General features: G+C 41.5%; 1 protein-coding gene across 2 annotated transcripts in view; it reads right to left on the reverse strand.

The window, feature by feature from the left end:
* Positions 1 to 25182, reverse strand: part of Tead1 (TEA domain family member 1 (SV40 transcriptional enhancer factor)) — a 177266-nt gene that overhangs the window by 24854 nt on the left and 127230 nt on the right. For both annotated transcript variants that reach the window (XM_013028807.1, XM_013028808.1), the window contains one exon: positions 9286 to 9459. In XM_013028807.1, coding sequence (XP_012884261.1) covers positions 9286 to 9459 — 174 coding nt within the window. The remainder of the gene's footprint in view (positions 1 to 9285; positions 9460 to 25182) is intronic.

The following is a 25182-nucleotide window of genomic DNA, read 5'->3' on the forward strand; positions in this document are numbered from 1 at the left end:
AGGGAGGGAGGGAGGGAGGAAGGAAGGAAGGAAGGAAGGAAGGAAGGAAGGAAGGAAGGAAGGAAGGAAGGAAGGAAGGAAGGAAGGAACAATGTGCTCCAGGCCCAGCACTGGTGGCTCATGCCTGCAATCCTAGCTACTCAGGATGCTGAGTTCTGAGCTTCATGACTGCAAAATCCCCAACCTCTGGAGATATGGCTGCAAGGGCAGAAGGATCAGAAGTAAAAGCCAAAGTTCCCAGTAAAGGCTGGGAGTGTACTATTCACACAAAACAGAATTAGGATGATAACTATTTGCCACTGGGGAAAAGCTTGCTAGACAAAGTGAGGCAGATAATCCCTGTATAGCAAGAGGAAGACAGGGAATACAGGGTCAGGAGCAGGCTGCAGACACACTCCCTTCGTACCTATCTCACTCTTCTACCCAGGACTGTCCCCTACAAGAAATGATATAATAGGCCCTGATAGATCAAGGAGACCAGTGTTTTCAAACCGCCACTTTGAACCTCTCTTCTGCATCCTCTCTGAGCCATGATCAAAGGACCAAGATTTCAAATTGTGAAGCAATTTTTTCCAATGGCAGCATCTGGCTGCTTGGCAGGCAGCATTGGGAGCTGGGCTCTGCTGTGGGCGGCTGTCCAGGCCTGCCACATGGTGAGGATGGGCCAAGCAGGGCTCACCACGCGGGCCTTGCAGCTGCTCCTGCAGGCGCCAAAGGACAATTGCTCTGTACTGGGCAGTGAGCTGTCAGGCCGAAGGGCCTTAGGAGACAGTACCGATCTGGGGGGTCTGGAGAAAGCTGGCAGACCCTAAGCCCTCCCAGTCTGCCTCATTTGCATGCATCTGTACGTTGGTCCAGCCCCTTGAAGCCAGCCCACAGACCATCAGAGCCTGGATAGAGAAGGCTAGGGTGATGCTGGACACCTCCCCAGCTAGACAACGGCCTTGGGGAAGTAAGGAAGCTGCCCTTAGGGAAGTGGGTCTCTAAGCACACTCATTCACTTTGTTCAGTTGAGCCATTGTGCCAGGGCCCAACACAAGGGACAGCAGATGCAGCTCTCTGGCCACAGCTGTTTTAAATAAGAATAATAGGAATAAACTCAGCCAGCCCAGCTCTTCCAGTTACTTCCCACTAATTATGGCATATATTTACATCTACAAAATAGATGATTTTTAAAAACACTACCAAGGGTCCCTTTATTGTGCAGATTGGCATGCCTATTTGAATTTCATAAACATTTAGTACTTCAAAGAATCTTAAAAGCTTGCTCTAATTACAATAGGCACAGTTTGAAAGGCTGCCTGTTTGCATTGCAAATTCCTACCAATACCAGCATTCATAAAAAAAAATCAATTAATATCACTCATACAACTTCAGGTACCACCACAGGCCCCAGCACTTTGGCAGCTGGGATAAAAGCATCAAGGTCTCAACCCCAAGAACAAAGCTGTCTCTTAGGGTCAGTCCTTTCCAACTGAGAACTTAATGAGTCCCCAGTACCCAGCTGAGTTGGCCCAGACCAATCCACCTTCATCAGGTGTGTGAACACTTCTCCAGACATCCCCTTTCCCAGGAAATGGGACCTTTCTCTGGCTTGGATTTCTTGTGCATGAAATGTCTTTCTTACAACAAAAACTATCACCCCCAAAGCTACCAATTACATACAGTTAAGTAACAATTATATGTAAATAAGATACAAACCACCCAATAAAATTTGAATTTCAAATAAACAGCATCTTAATACATGTATGTCCGCAAAGACTCCATGGGACACTGGTCATGTGAACATCCAAAAAAGTGTTTACTTGCAATTTAAATTTAACTGGACAATCTCAGTTTTAGCTGCTAACTCAGACAACTACTAACAAGCCATTTTTATCAAAAAGAAAGAATAATAGGACTTTACCCTCATATTCTGACTACTGCAATAAACCTCTTACACCAAAGATATAAACTGAGGGAAAAATGAAGGTGCATAGCAATATATGGAGTTGTTTGTATTGCTTTTCAAAGTAAACACAAAGTATGTATTTTTGTGCATACAATGTTCACAGATACATATTAAAAAAATCTGGAAGGATATATCCGATATCATGGGATTTGGCTGACAAGTATGTGTCAGGATCTCATTTTTTATTCTGACAATTCTGTATTACTTGTGAAATTTATAAAGTTAAAATGAGGGTGACATGAGTATAGGAAGTATCTTAGATCTCCACCAGAATAGGGAGAGGTTGACATCCTTATGACCCTAAGTCTAGGCTCAACTTTAAACAACTAGCCAAGATCCCATATATATCCAGATAACCCACCTATACCTTGAAAAATTGAGTCTGAAAATAATAAGCAGCCTTGGGGCTGGGAAGGTGGCTCAGTGGTAGAGTGCTTGCCTTGCATGCATGAAGCTCTGGGTTCTATTCCTCAGCACCACATAAGCAGAAAAAGCCAGAAGTGGCACTGTGGCTCAAGTGGTTGAGTGCTAGCCTTGAGCTGAAGAGCCCAGGGACAGCGCCCAGGCCCAGAGTTCAAGGCCCACAACCGACCAATAATAATAATAATAAATAATAAGCAGCCCTCCACCACCACCCCCATCACTTCTTTTCCTGGCTTTTTTTCCAAGTGCAGTGCAGCAGGTGCGGAGAGAAGCCAATAGATTAAGTGCTGGAAAGGGAATGTGTGCCCTCTTCTTTCTCCTGGACCTCTGTTTAGCAGCTGCTTTTAGAGAACAGTGGCTCCATATGGAATCACGGCAGGGAGCACAGTTTACATATCCACCCATAAGAAAGGGGCCCAACACCCCACTGATCTGGATTTTATTAGCAATCACGGAGCCAAATGACCCAAAAGAGAAAGCATTTCACAGGAACATATGCTAGCAGCGTTCTTTTAGAGACTACCTGAATGTACTGAGGGCTTTGAGATACTATCAGGTGGTAAAAGGTTAAGGGAAAAGCAGAATGAGCTTCTTTGCCCTTTTCTCAAACTGATCTGTGCTTTTGAAACCTTTCCTATATGTTCCATGCAGGAGATTTAAGAAAGACCTTTTACAGTGAGTGCCCTGAGACCCATATGCCTCACCCTTCTCCCTGCAGCAGTGATCTTGTGCTACCTCCATGTAGTCAGCCCAGCCTGCACAAGTATGTTTCCCCTTAAATTCTTTCTCAAGACTTCCTCAGCTGACCAAATTTTTTCAATATTCAGTCTTGAAATGTCCTATCTTTGGTGATGGCACTAAGAGTACTAACTTGTGTGCTTCCACAAGGCCCTCTAGCCACATTCCATCATAAGTCCTAACCATGTCATTGTCATTTATGGACCTGTACATCCATCATCCACTCTGTAGAACATGAGGTCTGCAAGCCAGGACCTGGGTCTATTTTCCAGGATGAGGAAGCCAACAAAAACTTTCCTGTAAGTTAAGTCTTGAGGTCTTGTCCTTCTGTAAATCCTTCAAGAGGTTTATGTCCTATCTCAGTGGCAGTAAGCCTGATAATCGCAATTTACCCATGACTATTAATTAAATGGAATTAATTTCTTAGCCAACTGATTAAAAAAAATCTAAGAAGCTGGGCGCTGGTGGCTCACGCCTGTAATCCTAGCTACTCAGGAGGCTGAGATCTGAGGATCGTGGTTCAAAGCCAGCTCGGGCAGGAGAGACCGTGAGACTCCTATCTCCAATAAACCACCAGAAAACCGGAAATGGCGCTGTAGCTCAAGTGGTAGAGCGCTCGCTTTGAGCTGAAGAGCTGAGGGACAGCGCCCAGGCCCAGAGTTCAAGCCCCACGACCGACAAAAAAAAAAAAATCTAAGAATCTGTGCTACCCATTACACTGATGGGCAAATAAAAGCCATAAAATCTCTTTCCTATGGGGGTGGAGGGGGCTGTAAAATTTAGGACTAATACTAAATAACTGACCTTACAAAAAAGAGCTAAAAAGCTCCTGGTATTTTTCTTACAAAATCAGATGCCTCCCTGATTCCTGTGCATGGAAGAGTAGACCCTGCCTAAGGAAAGGAAGATTATTCCAAAATATGACCCTGGGATCATATAGCTATAGTCGAAGACAATGAAAGATGTAGAGGCACCTCTAGAGTAATATGGTGCTATTTCTTCCTAACCCTTCTTCCATCACTGTCAGAATTAACAGTTAACTGCAGAACTCATTTTAAGGAGAGATAAGTGAGGAGAAATGGAAAACTTGAGCTGAAAGCCCTTTCTTACTGATAGCTAAAACATGTGGGAGCAAATGATTCCATGATGTACCCGCCTTCAATGAAGAGCAACAGAGACAGCTGGTTCTAAATGATAGACTCAATCCTAAAATTCCAACCTAAACCATGAAATTGGCTCGAAACTAGAAACCGGCTGAAACTCCACAGAGAGTGGAGGGGGTCCTTCTGTCATTCTATTGTGTGTCCTCTGTCTTTTCTTTAAATAAAACCCAGTTGTTTTATTTGCAGTGATTGTCATTTTGCTGAACAAATGTGATTTCATTCCTACAAAGATAAAAGCATCTTCTAGAGGCTGCCAGAAAAGTTGGTTCTCCTTTCTCTGTTTCATAAAATTTTCTCTCGTCTGTTGGAGTTAAAACTAACCTGCTTTTAATTTGTTGAAAAAACAATAAGTAAGCAAAGTGACAATAAACGTAGTGTTAATATCATGGTGGAAGTCGGCATTGGTGGCTCATGCCTGTAATCCTAGCTACTCAGGAGGCTGAGATCTGAGGATTGCGGTTCAAAGTCAGCCCGGGCAGGAAAGTCCATGAGACTCTTATCTCCAATTAACCACCAGAAAACTGGAAGTGGTGCTATGGCTCAAGTGGTGGAGAGTTTGCCTTGAGCTGAAGAGCTTAGGGACAATCCCCAGGCCCAGAGTTCAAGCCCCATGACCAACCTCCCCCAAATATATATAATGGTGGATAATCACAAGATTATAAAAAAGAATTAATAACCACAGGATAATGTCATAATTTCTAGTTTCTCAGACATAAGCATTTAATAATTATTTGAAAGAAAAATAATACAGTTTAAAATTGGTAATAATCTGATAAGATCTATATCTATACAACTTAATTTTTATTGTTATATTCTTCTTAGTGTGTGGGAGGAGAGAGAAGTAATAAAGTTTGAACTCAAAGCCTCATGCTTGCTAGCCTGGCATTCTACCACTTAAGTCATGCTGGTTATTTTCTGGATGGGGAACCTAATGAATTATCTGCCTAGCCTAGCCTCAAACTATGATCCTCCAGATCTCAACCTCCTGCTAGACTACAGGCATACCAATGCTCAGCTTCTCACACCATTGAGACCCAAGGAACTGTGAGGGTTACATAATACAATGTGTCTATGCTAGCATCCTTGGTTCTATCATTCACGTGTGTTTTTGGGGGGTCTGTATCATGCATACTAGTCAGAATGTTCCACCCCCAAAGCAGCAAGTGGCTCTATTCAGCTCACTGCATTCTAAGTACCTCAAAGTGCCAACTGACAAAGCTGAGATGTGTGAATATATGCCTGGGTGCTTCAGGTAGCACTTGGTATTTCTTCCTGGGCAAAGTTCTCACTTATGCTAGCCCTACTGAATCCAAGTTGGTGGGGCAGACACTCTGAAAACAGAATGTCAGGATCAAATGAGCAAATTAAAAGTCTGATTTTGACAGCCTAGAGACTTCAAGCATTTTGATAAAGGCAAAAAGGAGGAGAGGAGAAGAAAGAGGCTGGGTATAGAGTCTTTGTTATAATTTACTGAATCACACAAAAAAATTAAAAAATATGCTAAGCAAATTGAAAATACAGATGATATCTCAAAGGGAGTGTTAAAACTATTTATGCATCATCCACTGGATGCACCTGCTGATATCCAAGGATGGACATCTTAATGCAATTTGTTCTAAGTCATTAGAGGAGCAATGAGATCCCAAATTGCAAACCTAATTTAAATTGCCTTCTCTCCTTTATTTCACACAGTTATGACTGAATTTCCTTGCAAAGGTTAAGTACTCCAACAATTATGCTGAAGGAGTGCTGTTTTCTATCATATTCATAGAAGAGTTCAATTTTAATCCTGTAAATCTTAATTTGATAAGAAGCTGATCTGAGAGCAACTGTGTCTAAATGTGCTCATCACACACCCATCCACACTGTCTACTTATCCGTAATCTTAACCTCATTATATGGAGGTTCACTGATAGCATTTATTAATATCATCCACTGAGTAAAATGGGTAATTTTGGAAGCAAAAAATGGAAAAACTTTCTAAGTACTCTCCATTCCAATTTATCTGGAAAAAAGAAAACCTAATTAGAAGAAATCTTATTATTGTTAAAGACACCATCTAATTTGAAAATACAGAATATAATTTTTTTATCAATCTTATAATCTCTAATTAGCTTCTAATTGACTTGAATAATCAACTTCATTTTACATCTTTTGTAATTGTGGCTCTAAGATTTTCTGATCTTAGGACATTTTTACAGGCTCACTTCAGAGGGTTTTTGTTTATTGAAGGTGTGTATCTATCTGTATTTTCTGAACTGGAAATTAAAGTTGAGAAAAAAAGTTAAAATATTTATCACACTGTTTAAAATAACTTCAAAAATAGTAAGGCCAATATATGCAAATATATCTTTAAAAAATTAAGTATGCATATATATATTTTTTGGTGGGGGGGGGGAATCTGTCATGAGGCCTGAAATCAGGGCCTTGAGCTCTTTTGCTCAAGGTTAGCTAGCACTCTACCACTTTGAGCCACAGTGCCACTTCTAGTTTTTGAGTATTTAACTGGAGATAAGAGTCTCACAGGGACTTTTCTGCCTGGGCTGGCTTTGAACCATGATCATCAGATCTCAGCCTCCTGAGTAGTAGGATTATAGGTGTGAGCCACCTGCTGCATGCTTTTTTTTTTTTTAAGAGTGAGAAAGCCAGGCAGGAAAATCTGTGAGACTCTTATCTCCATAAGCCATCAGAAAACTGGAAGTGGTGCTGTGGCTCAAGTGGTAAAGTGCTGGACTTAAGCTGAAGAGCTCAGGGACAGCACCCAGGCCCAGAGTTCAAGTCCCATGACAGAGAGAGAGAGAGAGAGAGAGAGAGAGAGAGAGAGAGAAAGTGCTCACTACAAAAAGTAGAAAGTGCTGTTCTACATTGAGTAACATTGAGTAACACACTCTTCAGATAATTGTGCTCATTTGCTTTCCACAAGTGGGCTGTAGTGTAGAATTTGAAAGTATATCAACCAGCTTTTCATTCTTTGCTATATTAAAATTCATCAGTCTATCTGACACAATATCATCTCATATTACTTAATACCACCTTCAACCTCATCAGAAAAGTCTTTAACTATCAGGAAGTTCACCAAGATGAAGACAAATTTCCCCAATTTTAATTTTCCTTTGCAAGCTCAAATTTTATCTTTAGTGGAAAATAATGTCAGTTGTCCTCTGTAATGAGACAGGCTCATTGTGTTCATTTCCAATATGTATTCTAGGTTTATGGCATTACCAAGGTCACAAAGGATACTCTTGGCTTAACTTGTTCTCTTTTCTAAAATGTAGGTGCATTTCAGCAACAGAGCCATATTCTTAGTAAGAAGGTGCTAGCAGTTTTATTGCACTTCTTTTGTGAATATCAGCAGAGGGCAAAAAAAAAAAAAAAAAAGCAATCATATCTCAGTTTTGTAATAAGTTTGACCTTGCCAATCCATTGAAAGGATACCAAGAAACCTGTTAAAGATTCATTGTTACCACGGAATAACAGATCTCTCATACACCACTCAAACCATTAGAAGGCAGCCACCAGTTTAGAAAAGTACCAATATTGCTTTTGTAGGCTGTACACATGCATTACCAATTTCATACCCATTAATGTAAAAAGATTGCTAGCTTTATTCAACTCCCAAAAGGAAAAAACATGAAAAATGAAATTGAGTTACCATGGAAAGATGGAGAATCTAAACAAATTTGATATGCAAATTCCACCAAAGAATTTAAATCATGAGTTTTTCTAATCCACTCATGTACTCCCACATTTTCTCTTTACTTGTTTTGTACAGCTATGGAGTCTTAAATTGACAAACTATGCAGGATCCACAGTGTGCTAAACAGAAAGCACATTAAGGTTGGACAGATCTCATTTCAAGTCCCAGATTCCCAACCTCCAGGTTGCCCATCCTTTTTGTCATCTTTGAGCCTGCTTTCCTAGTTGGACAGAAGGCAAATTCCACTTAAACTTTAAGCGCTAGATGTGATGCATGCAAAGTATCCAGGCCCACAGCAGGCAGGCAGTAAATGGAATTCACTCTATGACTAAGGTCTCCTGGGAGCAGTTGGAGTCCAGAGGGCAGAGAACACACATCCAAATAATTATGGCCCAGCATGGGAACTGATTAGCCACAAAAATGCAATGGGACTAAAAGAAAAATCAATGGTCTGCTTAAGTGAGGAGGGTGCTACAACAAGAAGGAGCTGGTTATCAGACCAGGAAAAGGGAAATGAAAAGAAAGAGGTTGGGGCATAGAACAGACAAGTGGGATAGAGGGGCCTGGCCAAATCCAAGAAAACAGCACACTGGAGCCAGGTCAATTAGGGCCTTGAATGACATGTCAAAGGGCATTTAAAACTATTTTCTTTTTATTCTTGTCAAAGTTTTGTTATAAACTCTCAGTCCTAGTGAGTTATCTAGCCTACTGTGACTAGCAAACCCCTAATATGTGCCCATATTTACCTATGCCTACGTAGACCCATTAGTAGTAGACACCATTAGTAGTTCTCTAGCCCATGCTTGCCTCGAGAAGGGACAGCAAAGCCCCAGCAGCCTGAGGGACTGGCTCATATCTTATTAAACAGCAATGGCATTTTCACATAACAATCCATCTTGTACATTTCTTTTATACTTAAAAATTCTTAAGGCACATAACTTCATCCAAAGCTTGCTTGCCAATAAAATTTATAGGTCATATTGCTCAATGGGGTGAAAGGAAGCATAGGGAATAGGGCCCCATGGTTTCCATTGTGGCTTCAGCCATCTGAGTCACAGCATGAATAAACTCTGAAGCTCAAAGAGACCAATTGTACCTCTTGCCCTTTGGCAGACTGCAAATGCTGTCAAGATGTGCAAGGCCAGTGTTAGTACAGCTCCATGGGTACAAGCTTTTTATCCTTTGGAAAGTTTGCAGAAAAACACAAAGGTGTAGTTAGTGTGAACCTATCACTAGCAGGGCTGCACTGTACTCACAAATAAGACACAATTGCTTTTGTACAAATCAGAGAAATCAAGTAGTATCTTACTCACCCAGAATTTTACAAGGAAGAAGGCATTTTGAGGGCCCTTTCCAAATAGTTCCTTTAAGCCACCTTTCTTTTCAGGAAATTTGTCATAAATCTGACGAATGTCCACTGATTCAAGCAATGGATCACTGTAAGAATGGTTGGCATGCCCAATGTGCACGAAGAGGTGTTTGTTGTACTGTAAGAAAACCACACAGACATTCCCATTACAAATGCTTTGGCCAAGCAAGGACTCACCTGTCATGAACATGATAATAAGCAATAATCTTGCTGTCTAGGACAAAACAGAAGAGGAACTATGCCTTTGAAAAGATGAGAATGTTAAGAAAAGCCATTAGAGCTTGGGGGTCAAAACAATCATTACATTTTACTTACAAGGTCTCTCAGCAAATTATGAGAGATTTTTGCAGAGATAGCAATAAGCAAAATAAGTGCCAAACTACCAAATCAAGAAATAATTCTGATTCTCAGTTTTACCTGTCAATTTCAACTTTGAATGACAGTAACTGTTTGGAGCTCACTTTTCACATCATAAACCCAATGAGAAATATGTGTAGTTGGCTAATGATATGACTCAGTATGCATTTCTAGTACCAGTCCCCCAAACAGCTGTGGAGACACAGTGGTCTAAGCAATAGTACCCACTTCCTTCTTCCAACAAGAGTAACAGTCTCCAGTCACCTTAGTAACTCAGTAACATCCATCTAAACTTCTGTGTTAATGGCTAGTCAGTATATGACTGCCAATGCAAAGTTAGATTTGGGTACAGAACACAGAGAGGACTTACAACGCCATATATGGACATGTTCAAAAGAAGAACACAAGTCACTCATCCACAAACAAGATCCTCAAACTTAAGTTAGCCATTTAACTTACAAAGGACACCCTTTCATTCCCTTTCTTTGTGATAAAATATGACAAATGGACCAACAATGGATTGTGTCCAAATCAACAGGTCTCAACCCAGGCTGCATCCTGATGAGCGCATCATCAAAGCCTGGTCCTCGTTCAGGCTAAACTCAAATCTCTTAAGAATGAGGCAAGGCGGGGCTAGGAAGTTGGCTCAGTGGTAGAGCGCTTGCCTTGCATGCCTGAGGCCCTGGGTTCAATTCCTCAGCACCACATAAGCAAAAACAAAACAAAACAAAAAGCCAGAAGTGGCACTGTGGCTCAAGTGGTAGAGCGCTAGCCTTGAGCTGAAGAGCTGAGGGACAGTGCCCAGGCCCAGAGTTCAGGCCCCACGACTGGACCAAAAAAAAAAAAAAAAAAAGAATGAGGCAAGGCATCAATAATCGTTTTCCTTAAATGAATTCCAATATGCAGCCAACTTTGAGATCTAGAAATTATACTCTAATCTTTCCATGTCTACCTTTCCCAAGAGTAACCATCAATGAAATTGATACAAAGAAACAAACAAATCTAAGGAACAAGAGCTGAGAGTGCTCAGAACCCAATAGGACTCATAATACAAGTCTGTATCCCTTCTTATCTAGCAGTCCATTCTCAAGTAGGCACCGATCAAGTTTCCACATTTATGTCAGAAGTGTGCCATCTATTATCTTTCTGAATTCTTTTTTTTTGGGGGGAGGGGTGTGTGAATGTGAAAATCTTTGTTTTTTGTTGTTATTATAAAGGTAATGCACCAAAAAGGATTACAGTTGTATAAGTCAGGTAGAGTCTACTTCTTTTTGACAATGTCACTCCTTCTCTCACTCTCTCCCAGTTTTTCCCTCCCATCCTACCCACAAGTTGTGTAGTTCATTTTCAACAGTGTCTAGTGAGTACCACTGCTGTACTCTTCTGAATTTTAATCTTATAGAACACCTCAAATAACAGAAGGTTCAGTCAAAGTTGCCTGTAAGACTCAATATTGGTTAAGATTGTGGTGTCTAGACTCAAGACTGATTAAGTAAAAGACTCCGCCCACTGAAAATTAGCTATGACAGCAGGTAAATTTCTCCATTGTCTCTACAATGGAGGCAAGGATGCATCTATTTTATAGGATTGTTATAGGGTTTAAATAAGAAACTACATTAAGAATTATGAGGGAAGCTTGTACTGGTGGCTCATACCAGTAATCCTAGCTACTTAGAAGGCTGAGATCTGCGGTTCACAGGCAAGAAAGTCAGTGAGACTCTTATCTCAATTAACCACCAGAAAACCAGAAGTGGCACTGTGGCTAAAGTGGTAGAGCGCTCCCCTTGAGCTGAAGAGCTGAGGGACAGTACCCAGGCCCAGAATTCAAGCCCCACGACCACTACCACCACCACCAACAACAACAAAAAAAATTATAAGGGATACTAGATATACTGAAGAGGAAGCATTTTTAAAAATTCCCTTTAAGACTCTGAGACAGTGTGTATCAGCTCATTAAAAAGTACATTAAGAGCTGGGAGCCACTGGTTCATTCCTATAATTGTAGCTGAGGATCTCCTGGGCAGAAAAGTCCATTAGCTTTTATCTCCAATAAAACACTAAGAAAAAGCTGGAGTGACACTATGGCTTAAGTGGTAGAGTAATAGCCTTGAGCAAAAGAAACTCAGGGACAACACCCAGGCCCTGAGTTCAAGCCCAAGAACTAGGAAGAAAAAAAAGTGCATTAAAAGCACTATTTAGCTGGCCCAGTGATTAATCCCAACTCCTTGGGAGGTAAGATCAAGGGATTACTGTTTCAATCCAGTTCCAGGCCAGTCCTGGCAAAAGAAGTTTTCAAGACTCCATCTCAAACAACTGTTGGACATAGTGGTATGTGCCTATCATCCCCAGCTACAATGGGAAATGCAAGTAGGAGGATCAAGGTTCAGGCCATCCCAGGCTCAAGGCAAAACAGCCAATACAAAAAGCAGTTAGCAGTGTGCAAGTGTGAGGCCCTGAATGCAATCTCTAGTACTGCTTTAAGTCAATAAATAAATTGTACCACCACAAACAAATATTTTAAAACCTTGTTTCACAAATTCAATTAGTTATCAAGCCCCGTGAATACATATCCTGAGGAAATGCTGGTTTAAATTCATGATCTGCTAGCCATGCCCTGACTTCCTAGCCACAATGTAGAAAGGCCAGACACTGGATACCTCACTTGATACTCACAAATGGGAAGTGTAGCCAGGCCAGCATCTTCTAAATTTTATCAAGTATTCCAAGACCTGACTACGTTACAGAGCTAGCACTAGGACTAGATACCTGTCTGGTGGCTTCAGGGAAGACTGAGAACCTGTGATTCAATACAGAAGAGAGTGCCTGAGGTAGATATATATAAAGCCACGCAAAGCCATGTGCTATGGGGGTATGTTAGGTCTTTTTATAGATTTTTCTCAAGTGCTGCCACACCATCCTTTCAATTACAAGAAAAGACAAAGAAAGATACAAATGAGACACAGTCACAGCTATGAAGGAGCATCTAGTCTCAGTGGGAAAAAGGTAAAACAACAATAACAACAGAAATAATCACCCACCACATTAGGGGTATATCTCAAGTGACAGAGTACCTGCTTGCACAGCAAGTTTGGTTTTTTTTTGTTTTTTGTTTTGTGAGTTTTTTGGGTTTTTTTTGTCAGTTGTGGGACTTGGAACTCTAGACCTGGGCACTGTCCATCAGATCTTGCATCTCAAGGCTAATGCTCTATCACATGAGCCACAGCGCCATGTCTAGTTTTCTGAGTGGTTTATTGGAGATAAGAGTCTCATGGACTTTCCTACCCAGGCTGTCTTTGAACCGAGAACCTCAGATCTCAGCCTCCTGAGTAGCTAGGATTACAGGCATGAGCCACTGGCGTCCAGCAACACAACAAGTTTTTTGTTGTTGTTGTTTTGGGTCCAGTCGTGGGCCTGAACTCTGGGCCTGGGCGCTGTCCCTCACCTCTTCAGCTCAAGGCTAGCGCTCTACCACTTGAGCCACAGTGCCACATCCGGCCCTTTTTTTTTCTGCTTATGTGGTGCTGAGGAATCGAAGCCAGGGCCTCATGCATGCAAGGCAAGTGCTCTACCACTGAGCCACCTTCCCAGCCCCACAACAAGTTTTGAACCCTAAGTTTCAAACCCCAATAACACACATACACACATATATACAAAGTTGGAGCCCAGACACTCAGAAATGCAAAGGTGCGTGTGGGAGTCAAGGGCAAAAGACAGGTGCTGTCTTACTTTTATTAATAACCTATGCTTAGCTAGGCACTGGTAGTGGCTCATGCCTGTAATCCGAGCCTGCTCAGGAGTCTGAGATCTGAGGACCATGGTTCAAAGTTAGCCTGGGCAGAAAAGCCCCCATGAGACTTTTATCTCTAATTAACTACTCAAAAACCAGAAATAGTGCTGTGGTTGGAAGTGGTGGAACACTAGTCTTGAGCAAAAGAGCTCAGGGACAGTGCGCAGGCCTTGAGTTCAAGCCCCTTAACCAACCAACCAACCAACCAACCAACAAACAAAAAACCCTGTGCTTAGAGCTAACTCCTCACCACACCCAGTTCTGAGAGTTCTATCAGTTGTGTTGCCTCTTGTAGGCAGTGAGTTTATGGGAAAGAATAGATCCCAGTAGAGTCACATGAAACTTGTGAATTGAATCCAAGATCCCAGTACTCCCAGTACTTCTGCTCACCAACTGGGCTAGGACAGAGAAACAGTGAAGCCAAGAAGCCATGAGGCCTGAAATCTTCTTGTTTTTAACACTGAAGTCTCCCTGCCCTTTACTGTTGGAACTCAGGGACCCTGGCTCTGACCAGTCCTTGTCAAGATGTCAGGAAGGAGAACCAGAAATAAATTTTACTATACTTAAACAGGACCAAGTAGGTAGAGCTGAAAAACACAATTATGAGAACACAAAATGAAAATTCTGGAGCCAGACCTAAACTTTAAGGTTTTTCATACATACTATAGGGATACAATACCTGTTAAACCGAATGGCTCTGAAGATTAGAAGAATAACACGTACATGGTACTTGGCACAGAGTCTGGCAGAAAGGGAACATTTGATGAACTATATCTGCTAACATTACTATAGCAATGGTTATTATCATGTGAGATTAACTAGATCCTGGGGTAGAAACAAAAGAGTATTCCTGCTTTAGATATCTCACCTGTCTAGCAGGGAAAAAATAAACATGAATGGGCCAAGTGCAGGAAACAATTGTAAAGCCATAAGCCGATTCAAATCCTTGATTATAGCCCCCATATCCAGCTGCTTGGGCAGATTTCTCACCTGCATTGAAGGAAGGATCAGCACTCATGTCCACAGGGTGCTGTGAGCTATATGCATTTAATATGTGTGATCTCAGGTAATCCTAGCAATAGTAGATTTTATTGAGAATACTTTACAGATGGGGAAATCGGAGCTTAGAGGTTAACTGAGCTGCCTAAGTTCACACATCCAGGAATAGTCCTGGAGTTAAGAATACAACTTCCTGAGTTCAAGCCCCAAGACTGGCAAAAAAAAAAAAAAAAAGAATACAACTTCCATCTGTCAACACCATAGTCTTTAAAATTTACTACAAACACCAACCACACCATCCTCCAAAAGAAAATGTCTAAGCCCTTCCAACTCTGTTTGGTCATTTTTTTCTGAAAGCTCATTAGAGGAAAAGAAGAAAAACAGTATTTCCAAAATCCTATGAAATTAATTAGAATTCGAGAAGCATAATAAATCACAAATGCTTCAGACAGCCCTCTAAGGTTTTCTATTTGTGGGATAATACTTCTGTGCCCAATTGGTGAATAAAACAAAAATAAAAACAAAACACAAAGACAAGGAACGGGTTATCTTTGCCATAGGAGACAGGCACTGTCACTGCAAGACTGATGACCTGAAACCAAATCCTGACCATAAGCACTGGAAGAGCTTTCTTCCTGCCAAGAAGTGACTTTGCTTCTAAGAATACAAAGGACTAAAGAAGGTATCCTGGAGACCACAACACTGAAACAAACAGATCCTGCTCTCCCCTTAATTCAACCTGGACAGGTCAAGAATCTCTCTGCCCCAAAATCTAGAAAATTAAAAAGAAGAAATCTACTTGCTATGTTTGGAGTTCAAGTAGTAATTAAAAGTCTAAAATCATACCACTTTTTGTAAAGAAAGAAAGGTACAGTAGACTACTTACCTCCCTCTTTCTCAAACAAATCCTATTTTTCTCTCTAGTAATGTTTCTTTCCTCAAAACCAACAGTGGTACAAAGAAACAAAAAAGGGCCAATCCTGTTCTGAAGGACAGAAAACAAATACTTACAAAACAAGTATTTGCATTTGGAGTAATATGTGGACAGAAACGGTCAAACGTCAATGAGTCACTTGTATCAAAGCCCAAGACTAGATTTCTCAATATCCTAAAGATGCTAAACTTCTACTCATTCAGTCTCCTGGGTACAACTGATCATCAACACATCAAGTGCAACAAGGGACCTACTCTGTACATTTCTTTGATAGATTTTAATCAAACAACCAGAATGCCTATCATCTATTATAAGCCAGATACTGTGCTAGGCAGAGGAAATCCATAAGCTAACACTACAGGGGACCCTACAATGTGATTGTATACAGCTAGACTATTGTGTCTATGGTCAGAATCATACACTACCCATATACAGTTTCCTTGATTCCTATGGAAAAGAGGACATCAAAGAGCCAGTTCCATCTCTGCTCCACATCACGTAACTGAAATCTACATTTACCTCCTCATTCAGTAAGAACTAGTAGGCAATATTGCCATAATGACAAACTTTTATATTATTTTATAGTATACTACCATATGTATTACAAGTATTCACATTAATGTTATTCTATACCAAAAAGAACATGCTACATCCACTTAGAAACATGAACCAAGTTTCCTCAGTCTAGACAAAAGCAATGGTGGACACCAAGTTACCCACTACGTGTAAGAACAGAATTCACTCACATATAGGTTTCCAGATCTTCCAGGAAGATTTGTTTTAACAAATGAGAGACTAAATCAGAAAAGAGAGATGGGACCCAGCAGAAAAGGAAACTACAGGAGATAAAGTCATCAACAGAAGGCCACTGATCTGGCCAGCAACCATGCTATGTTGGACAAGGTCCAAGAGCTCCTAGTGGTATATCACTAAGAAGAATGGACCTGAAATAAGTCTCTAATTTACCTGGAGAAGGGTTTTACAGTTATGTTAGAGACTTCAACATTTGTGTAAGTATATATATATACATATATGTGTGTGTGTGTGTGTGTGTGTGTGTGTGTGTGTGTATGTGTGTGTGTGTGTGTGTGTATATATTAAAAAAAATAAGAGGCAATAACATACCCAAGGGGATAAAGTTTTGTTCATTAAGAAAATGATCAAATATCACATTACTGGATGCAAAAATGTTTACAGGTTTGTAATATAAAAACTAATATATGGTGATATAATTACATAGGTGGTAGAAAGAAAGAGAGGAAGGAAGAAGGTGGTATATGTGAAACTTACGGAACCAGAAATCAAGGGAGAGTGTGTAAAATTCATGACCAAGAAATACAGTATAGGCATATTATTCTCACACCAGAGATATGTACCATGTATAATGTCCCTAAGGAGCAGGATTAGGAGGTAAGGGGACACAGAGTAACAGACTGCTATTTTCCCTTATAGCCTTAATTATTATTCGACTTAGCTTATACACAAAACATGTGGATTACTTCATTAATACTAACTAGTAAATCAAAAACCTATCTTGGAACATTGTGGAGTTTTTGAGGAAGGCAAAGAACTATAAAAGGAAACAAAAATATAACTTCAGAATGTTTATTCTCCATTGGCCACAAGTTCCCTGGACTGTGAAGAAACTTGGGTCAGATTGCAAAGCTTTCCTACAGCTCAAGTGCTGAAGACTGGCAGGAGCTGGGCTGTCTGTGTGTATGTAGGGCTCACCAAAAAGAGTCTGCATTAGCAACACACCTGGACCCAGAAAAAACAGCAGCTGACACAATTTGTTTATGTGGATTTCTACTCTGACTTGGAGGAGAAATGATCATTTTCACTTTCTACTGCTATTAGACCTCCAAGACCTGCATAGCAACTGCAAATCAAAGTAAAGTTGAATGTAATTCTAAAACGTTTGCTTGCAAAAGTTTGTTTACCTATTTATCTACTAATTTATTTAGCCAGTACTAGGGTTTTAACTCAGGGGCTGGGCACCATCTCTTAGCTTTTTATTTCTAAAGGCTGATGCTCTACTACTTGAACCATACCACGTACAGCTTTTTATTGGCTAATTGGAAATAGAGTCTTATAGACTCTCCTGCTCAGGCTCCTGAATAGCTAGAATTATAGGTGTGAGCCACCTGTGCCTGGCTACAAAGTATTATTTAGATTCGATGTGTGTTCCTGGGGAACAGGGGATAAACAAAGGACATCGACATCTACACACACTACACTCTCTCTCTCTCTCTCTCTCTCTCCCCTAAAGCTATCCTACATGTCCCTTTATTCCCTTTGGTTCTTTCATGCTTAGGGTGGTTGTAGAAGGGAGAGGGGAGCTAAGTTTTTGAGTCAGTCAGGATCTGGGTGTTGGCACTACTTTATAGCAAAGCCATCCAGGCCAGGTGACTTCAGCCCTGGTAAAGTCACATCCACAGTGCAGAGACAACAATCATAACTACTCCATAAGACTGTTGAGAGGAACAAATTGTGCCTAGCAAAGAATTTGTCATTAATGTTAATTGCCTAAATAATCATGGTATTTCTTTACTTAGGATGAGATAATCTGACATCCCATAAAAACACAATGGAAATAGAAAACTTAAACTAAAAATAGAAGAAGGAAAGACTCAAATATATAGCCCTCATACCCACTGTTCTGAGATTACCATTCGTGCTGGTACATAGGATAGCTGAAGCAAGGCTATGGCCTGGCCCTTCCATGTCCCTGGGGCCCATATGGCTCTCTGTAGACTCTTGTAGTCTGAGCCCCACTCTGAAAAGCATGCAGTCTGTGCTCCAAAGTAGGGTGCAGGCAGCCTGGGGCTTTCCCATCACAGCAGATGACACAAACTAGAACAGTACAACTTCCAAATGTGGTCATTAGGGATTTACTTATTTTCTCTTTCTCTTTCTCTTTTGTCAGGAATTCTAATCCACTCTACTCTACAGACATCCAATGAGACAGTTTCATTTTTGTGGAAAAGAGAGAAAAGCCCTACAAATCTGTGCCCTTGGATATGCCCCAACATGGCACTTTCCCTTCTAACCTGAAGATGGCAGTCTTCTCCTAAACTTGTCTCAAAAATGCCAAGTATTTGAAGAACTTAGTAAATCCTTGAAAAATGACTGCTGTCAAATAATACCAAGAAAAAAAATTATAATCCACTTAGGAATTTAAAGAAACCAAGACAAATAACTCACGTCAAGGGATGCTAATGTACAAGCTGAAACAGAACAAGGACAAATCACCTACATTTGCTTCCTGTCACGTTCCTGCCTGGACAAAATGTCCAGGAACCTCCAGCGCACCTTTGATGGCCCCCAGGTCCTGCAGGGCCAGGGAATGGTTGTGGAGACAAGCCAAGAAAGTGACTTGTATATTCAACCAGGGACAGGAAGGGGTTGCCTGTGCTCACTCAGTGCTCTTGCCAGGGAGAAGACAAATACAAAGCTAGCTCTCTCCTCCATTAAGTGATAAGGACACCAGCCCCATTCTTCCTGCCTGGCCCTGTAGGCTGCTGCATCTCTTGCTGGGTGTTCTTCCCAGATAGAGCACTTATTTCTAGGATCTCACATTGGGGTGCACCCTCCCTGCCTCCCATTTCCACCACAAAGAGGCTGCTATTTTCTTTGGAAGGAGAGGCACAGCTGTAATGGCCCACGGGCTAAGTGCAGGATGGCCACTGGGAAGGCAGGTGGGTGGGGAGTTGACCTGCCAAGGAAAGCAGATGGAGCCTGGCTGGGGCCTCTGTGAAATGTCTATAAAACTCTGATTTCCAGATGCTTTCAATTGCCTCCTCCCTAAAGGCCAATGAAGAAAGAGGGTGCGTTCCCACACCAGCTCAGAGACACTGAGTATAAACCACCCCGCAGACAAGCTGCTGCCATGGAAAGGGTGTATGCTGGGCATACATACGCTTGTGGGACAACTTGGCATTGGGCAGGGAACTGGGGAGACTGAACCACACCCTGCCATAACCCCTAGCTTTGGAAGACTCCATCTCCCAGGTTCTCCTGGAAGAGGACAAGATTTGAGAAAAACCTGGGAAAGGTTCAAAGGCTGGGCACAGACAATCATCAAACCAGCTGCTCCTTCCTTTAAGAATCTGGAAAGGCAAATGCACTTTCTGACCACTATGGACATGCTTAGAATAAGAATGACAGACAGGTCAGAATCTAACTCTGCTGTTTTTAAGCTTGGTGGCCTGGGGTAATTTGCATTAACTTTCTGGGCATTGGATTCTTTAACTGAACAACAGAAACAACACCTGATTTGTTCATCTCCAGGAGTTAATGTGAAAGTCAGATGAAATGTAAATGTGAAAGTTTTGCATGGGCCCTAAAGGGCTGCATGAGGGCTGATTTATTATTAGAAGACCCTATACAAGCCTTGAATCAGAGGGAGAGAAAGAGGCTGTATCTGAGATCGGCACAGACATTCCCTGTTCCAAGACACAGCAATTACCCCAGCAGCATCTTCAAGGCCAGGCTTCCTAGCAATACTTCCCTTCTAAGCCTGCCCAGAACTCAGGCAAAGAGCGGCCAGGCATCTGCAAATGAAGCCTGGTTTATGCTTGTCCTTCACCATTCCACTCTCCATACTCTGTTACCATCCCTAGGCTCCTTGTACAGGCCTCATGGATGTCACATTTCATCTAACTTGCTCCAGCTACATTTTCCAAACCAAAGTCAAGATCTATGGACCTGACAAAGGAATTCCATAGATTTGGAAATTTAGGTCTTTGAAAGTAGCTAGGAAGGGGCTGGGAAGGTGGCTCAGTGGTAGAGCGCTTGCCTTGCATGCTCGAGGCCCTGGGTTCGATTCCTCAGCACCACATAAGCAAAAAGAAAAAAGCCGGAAGTGGCGCTGTGGCTCAAGTGGTAGAGCGCTAGCCTTGAGCTGAAGGACAGCGCCCAGGCCCAGAGTTCAGGCCCCACGACCGGACCCCCCCCCCCAAAAAAAGAAAGTAGCTAGGAAGATAGGGAAATTGAATAATTTTGGGGCCCACATTTGACCAACTACTTTATGGAAGAGACTGAGTCTGTCTGCAGGATGTATTTGCTGAGGGAAGAATCTAGGCTCCCTTAGGCTATGAGGATAGCTCTCTCACCCTAGGCTAGGAGGATGGCTGACTCCCACCTGCCCACCTCACTTAGAATTGAAGCTAAAGAGCCAGATGTAGGAGAAAGAACTTATCTACTGTATGAGCTGGTGTTATCACCAAGCCTAGACCTTTCTTGTTGTGCAAATCAAGTGTCCGGACTTTCCTTCCCTAAAACTCCGCCTGTGAAGCATACAAACCAGCCCTTCCATCTCCCCAGGTAGCAGGCATTCATTCTCATATGCCATGAGGCCATAGTTGGGGGAGAGGGGGAAGAGGAGACCGGGAATACTTGTAAATCATAGCCTACCTTGCCTGCTGGTTATTGCTCTAACTTTGCTTAAATTTTCTCAAGCTATTGGCTTCTGATTCAGAAGCACAAAGTTCAAACAGCTAACTTGCCATCTATTAACTAGGCACTAGGCTAATTTAGTTAAAACTCGCCTCTCTTTTTTTCAATGCCAATTTCAACATACTGTTTATATTGACGATGAAAAGAAACTGCCTTATCACAAGGCAGTGCTGAAGTTTAACCACTTCATTTACCCTCTGTCTCTTAAAGTAAAGGCATTCTTGTCTTGGTCCCCATATCCTATCACCTGGCCCAAATTCCCACTATATTAAGACAACTTCAAAAAGCATTTGTGGTATGCTCAATACACCAGGGATAGTACCATAGGTAATCATCACAGTAGTACACTAATTGCCCTCCTCTTGCACCCATTTCACAGACTGGAAATGGTGCAGCTGCAAAGCAGGCAAAAAATGCAACAGTAGACTTGTATTTCCACCACCAAAAAAAAAAAAAAGCAGTAGTGCATGATGGAAGATACAGGTGGAAACACTTTTTGTTCCTCTTGCTCTGTACCTCGGACAAGAACAACAGAACCCAGAGTTGGAAAAGGAGCTTAGAAAAAGCTCAGTCCAACTCTCTACCCACCATGAAGGGTCTATATTGTCCAGCATTTGCTTTCAGAGCTCATAGTTTGAAGGCAGTGAAATGGGATGGTTAAAGCTTCACGGTGCAACCAAATCAGGCACGGCCACCAGTCTGGGTGGTGGCTCTTGATAATGTTGCTTTCCATTCTGGAGCCATAGACTGAACATAGTAACTGCCCACCTTAAAATGCCTGGCATATCATGTTTACGGGGGAGAGTTCAGTTAGTACCAGCAATGAACACTACTGTTGTCACACATAAATGAGTATTTACACTGAGCTATATCACATCACAGAACTTTCTACCTTCTTCTGTAAGACAGTATTCAAATCTAAAGAATATCATCTCTTTTCTTCTTCCTTCCAAAGTTTTCCCTTCTTCCAATATGGAACTCGTATCTTATGTAAAGCTTCACACACTCCCTTCCTGCTCAAGGCTCCTGGTCATTTTGGCATCTAGACAACAGTAGGCTTTAGACACAACTAGTGCCTGGGAAGGAAGGACAGGGATGAAGGCTATGGAGCCAGAGTAGCTGTGCTGCAGGGACAGGCTCTAGGGACCTGCTATGCCCCAAGGCTGCGTCTCTGTTGGGACAAAGGAATCATATAGGATTTATCAACAAAACCACTCACCCCATCCAGGCCCATAGGGTGTATATGGCTTACGAGTTTTATGTATGTAAGGACACAGCTGCCTAACTTGGCCTCCAGAAATCAACTTCAGGCCCTTTTAAATATCCCTAGGTGGAGGATCTTGTACTTAACACTTTTTTCAGCCTTTGATATACAACACTGAAATCATGTAGAAAGTGTATTTTCAATCATTACTAACCACTTCTAAAATATTCCTTGTTTTTTAGACTCTTCCTTCCTTTCACCCTCTGCTGTTTTTCTCTAAGCTTCTAGTAGAGCCAAAGGTACCAGAGGGACTGACTTGCTGGTTTCTTACCAATATAAACAACCACCAACTTGGGGAAATGTGGCCGTCTGGTGGGCACGGGACACAAAGCCAGCAGGGGGCGTGTACCCACCTATTATTCTTCCATTAGTTCCTTGGGCTACAAGAACAGTCCACTGCTCAGATATAAATAGATCAAGTCTTTTGTTCACAATCTCGGTATGGGGAGTCAGTTGATCTGGATTTGAATCCTATTTACCACGTCCCCTGGCTGCTTAATATTGGGCAAACTACTTCACAAAGATTAAATAAGATAATGTATTAGTGCTAGCCTAGAGAAAAGGTTTAACTCCCATAGGTACAAATATTATTACTGCAGCAAGAGAACTTCAGTGATGGCAATAGTGAATATGCAGTGAGCAAAGAATGAGTTTTGAGCAATGCTGGTAGTACTATAAGTCAGACAGTCTTGGGGGAAGCTAGGTTGTTAGCTCTCAGCTTTGTTGCTGCATAAGCATGTAGTCATGTCTTCCCTCCTCCTAAGAGATGGTGTAAAGTAGACTAGGGCTCAAAGATGGCTAGAGCCACTAGCTTTAAGACTGCCATCTCAAGGGAAAAACTGGGAGACAGCAAAGGAAGGGTGACATTGTCCAAAGAGAAATATACTCATTACCTGATTTATGAAGTTGTAATCCTTCTGTAAATCGCCCTTGTAATAACAACAACAATAAAAAGGACACCTATCTCTCTCCAAGCCTCTTCTACAGAAGAGCGTATCATTACCTATTCCTGTGCTAATGGTTAAAGAAATCACAGAAAAAACAATACTGCATGTGGCCCTTACTTTGTTACCCACACTCCCTGTATGCTCTTCAACTAAAAAGCTCTTATAACAACATGATTCCAATGAGTTGAAGCCATTATGAAGGGTAGAAATGCATGTACATATCTATATGTAGCAAAGATTTGGAGAACTGGTCACTTAGTTGGCTATTTTATCAAATCAAATATGCCTTATGTGTATACAAATGTGCTAAAATGTACCAGCTGAGTATTGTAAATGGTTTTAACTTTCCTGTCAATGGAACAAAAATATAAAGTGCACGTCCAAGAAATTATAAAAAGTCTCAGAGCCAAAGAAACCATGCACATGTTACAAATTTTTCAGCATACTCTTGGTCCTGAAGTGCCACTGTATGTTCCTTGTGAGGCACCAGTGTTTGCCCAGCAAAGAACCCATTAGAGGCTCTGAGAGCCTAGTGCTTGAGACACTGTTAAATGCTTTAAATAATTTTGTTAATTTGCCTTCATTTCAATTAGCCAACTACTATTTTTTCCTCTAACACAAAAAAAAACAAATTTTCTCCCCCACAATTCCACTAGAATCAATTATATATACATACGTACATACATATATACATACGTACATACACACACACACTCCCACACATCCTATATTCAGTTTTCCATGATTCACTTGTATACATCTAAATCCTTAGTGTTAAATTGCAAACAAATGTTCATATCTTTAGAATACTCGGGGCTGGGGCTGGGAAATTGGTTCAGTGGTATAGTGCTTGCCTTGTATCCATGAGACCCTGGGTTCCATTCCTCAGCACTACATAAGCAGAAAAAAGCCGGAAGTGGCACTGTTGCTCAAAAGGTCGGGCGCTAACCTTGAGCTGAAGAGTTGAGGGACAGTGCCGAGTCCCAGAGTTCAGAGAGAGAGAGAGAGAGAGAGAGAATATGCTTGGGGCTGGGAAGGTGGCTCAGTAGTAGAATGCTTGCCTCGCATGCATGAGGCCCTGAGTACGATTCCTCATCACCACATAAACAGAAAAGGCCAGAAGTGTTGCTGTGGCTCAAGTGGTAGAGTGCTAGACTTGAGCTAAAGAGCAGAAGGACAATGGCCAGGCCTAGAGTTCAAGCCCCACGACTGACCCCCCCCAAAAAAACTCCAAGTAATATTAACTATTGAAACTGAGGCTATAGCAAAATAATTTAACAGTAATGCAGCTTTGGTTGGCAATATCTAATACTATTAATACAAGTTAATATCATCAAAGGTACATTTGACTTTATTATCAATACTTTCTGAAAGTATACTTTTTTTTTTTTGCTAGGGATTGAACCCAGGCCTATGCTATAGTTTTTGCTCAGCAAGAACTCTACCACTGAGCTACTAAGCTATGTACTCAGCTCTGAAATTACACTTTTTGTGTGTGTGAGTCTTGGGGCTTGAATTAAGGGTCTGGGTATTGTCTCTGAGCTTCTTTTGTTCAAGGCTAGTATCCTACCACTTGAGCCACAGCCCCATTTCTATCTTTTTCAGTAGTCTTTTAATGGCAATAAAGAGTCTTACAGTCTTTCTTCCTGGGATGGCTTTGAACCATAATCCTCAGATCTCAGCCTCTTGAGTAGCTAGGATTATGCCATGGGTGCCTGGCTGAGATTACACATTTTTAATCTAAAGAGCAAATAACTTTCAATTGCCACACTGGTACTTAGCATCCTTTAGCATATGTTGTACAATTATTATCAAGCCTATGGAATATGCATCCTTATTTTAACTAGCCTCAGACTGAAACTATCTCCCCACCAGAACAAACTGCACCTGCACTAAACATGTACTGACATATTCCCCCTAAGTAACATAGCAGAACAAGTACTCTGCAGCATTTACACAAATTTGGTATTGTAAGTAATTCAGAGATGATTTAAAGTATAGACAAATATGTCCATAGGTTGTATGCAAACACTAGGACATTTCATATAAGCGACCTGATCATCTGCAGATTTTGGCTTGCCTCATACACAATGATT

Source organism: Dipodomys ordii, unplaced genomic scaffold (assembly GCF_000151885.1).
Source record: "Dipodomys ordii isolate 6190 unplaced genomic scaffold, Dord_2.0 Scaffold113, whole genome shotgun sequence".
NCBI lineage: Eukaryota > Metazoa > Chordata > Mammalia > Rodentia > Heteromyidae > Dipodomys > Dipodomys ordii.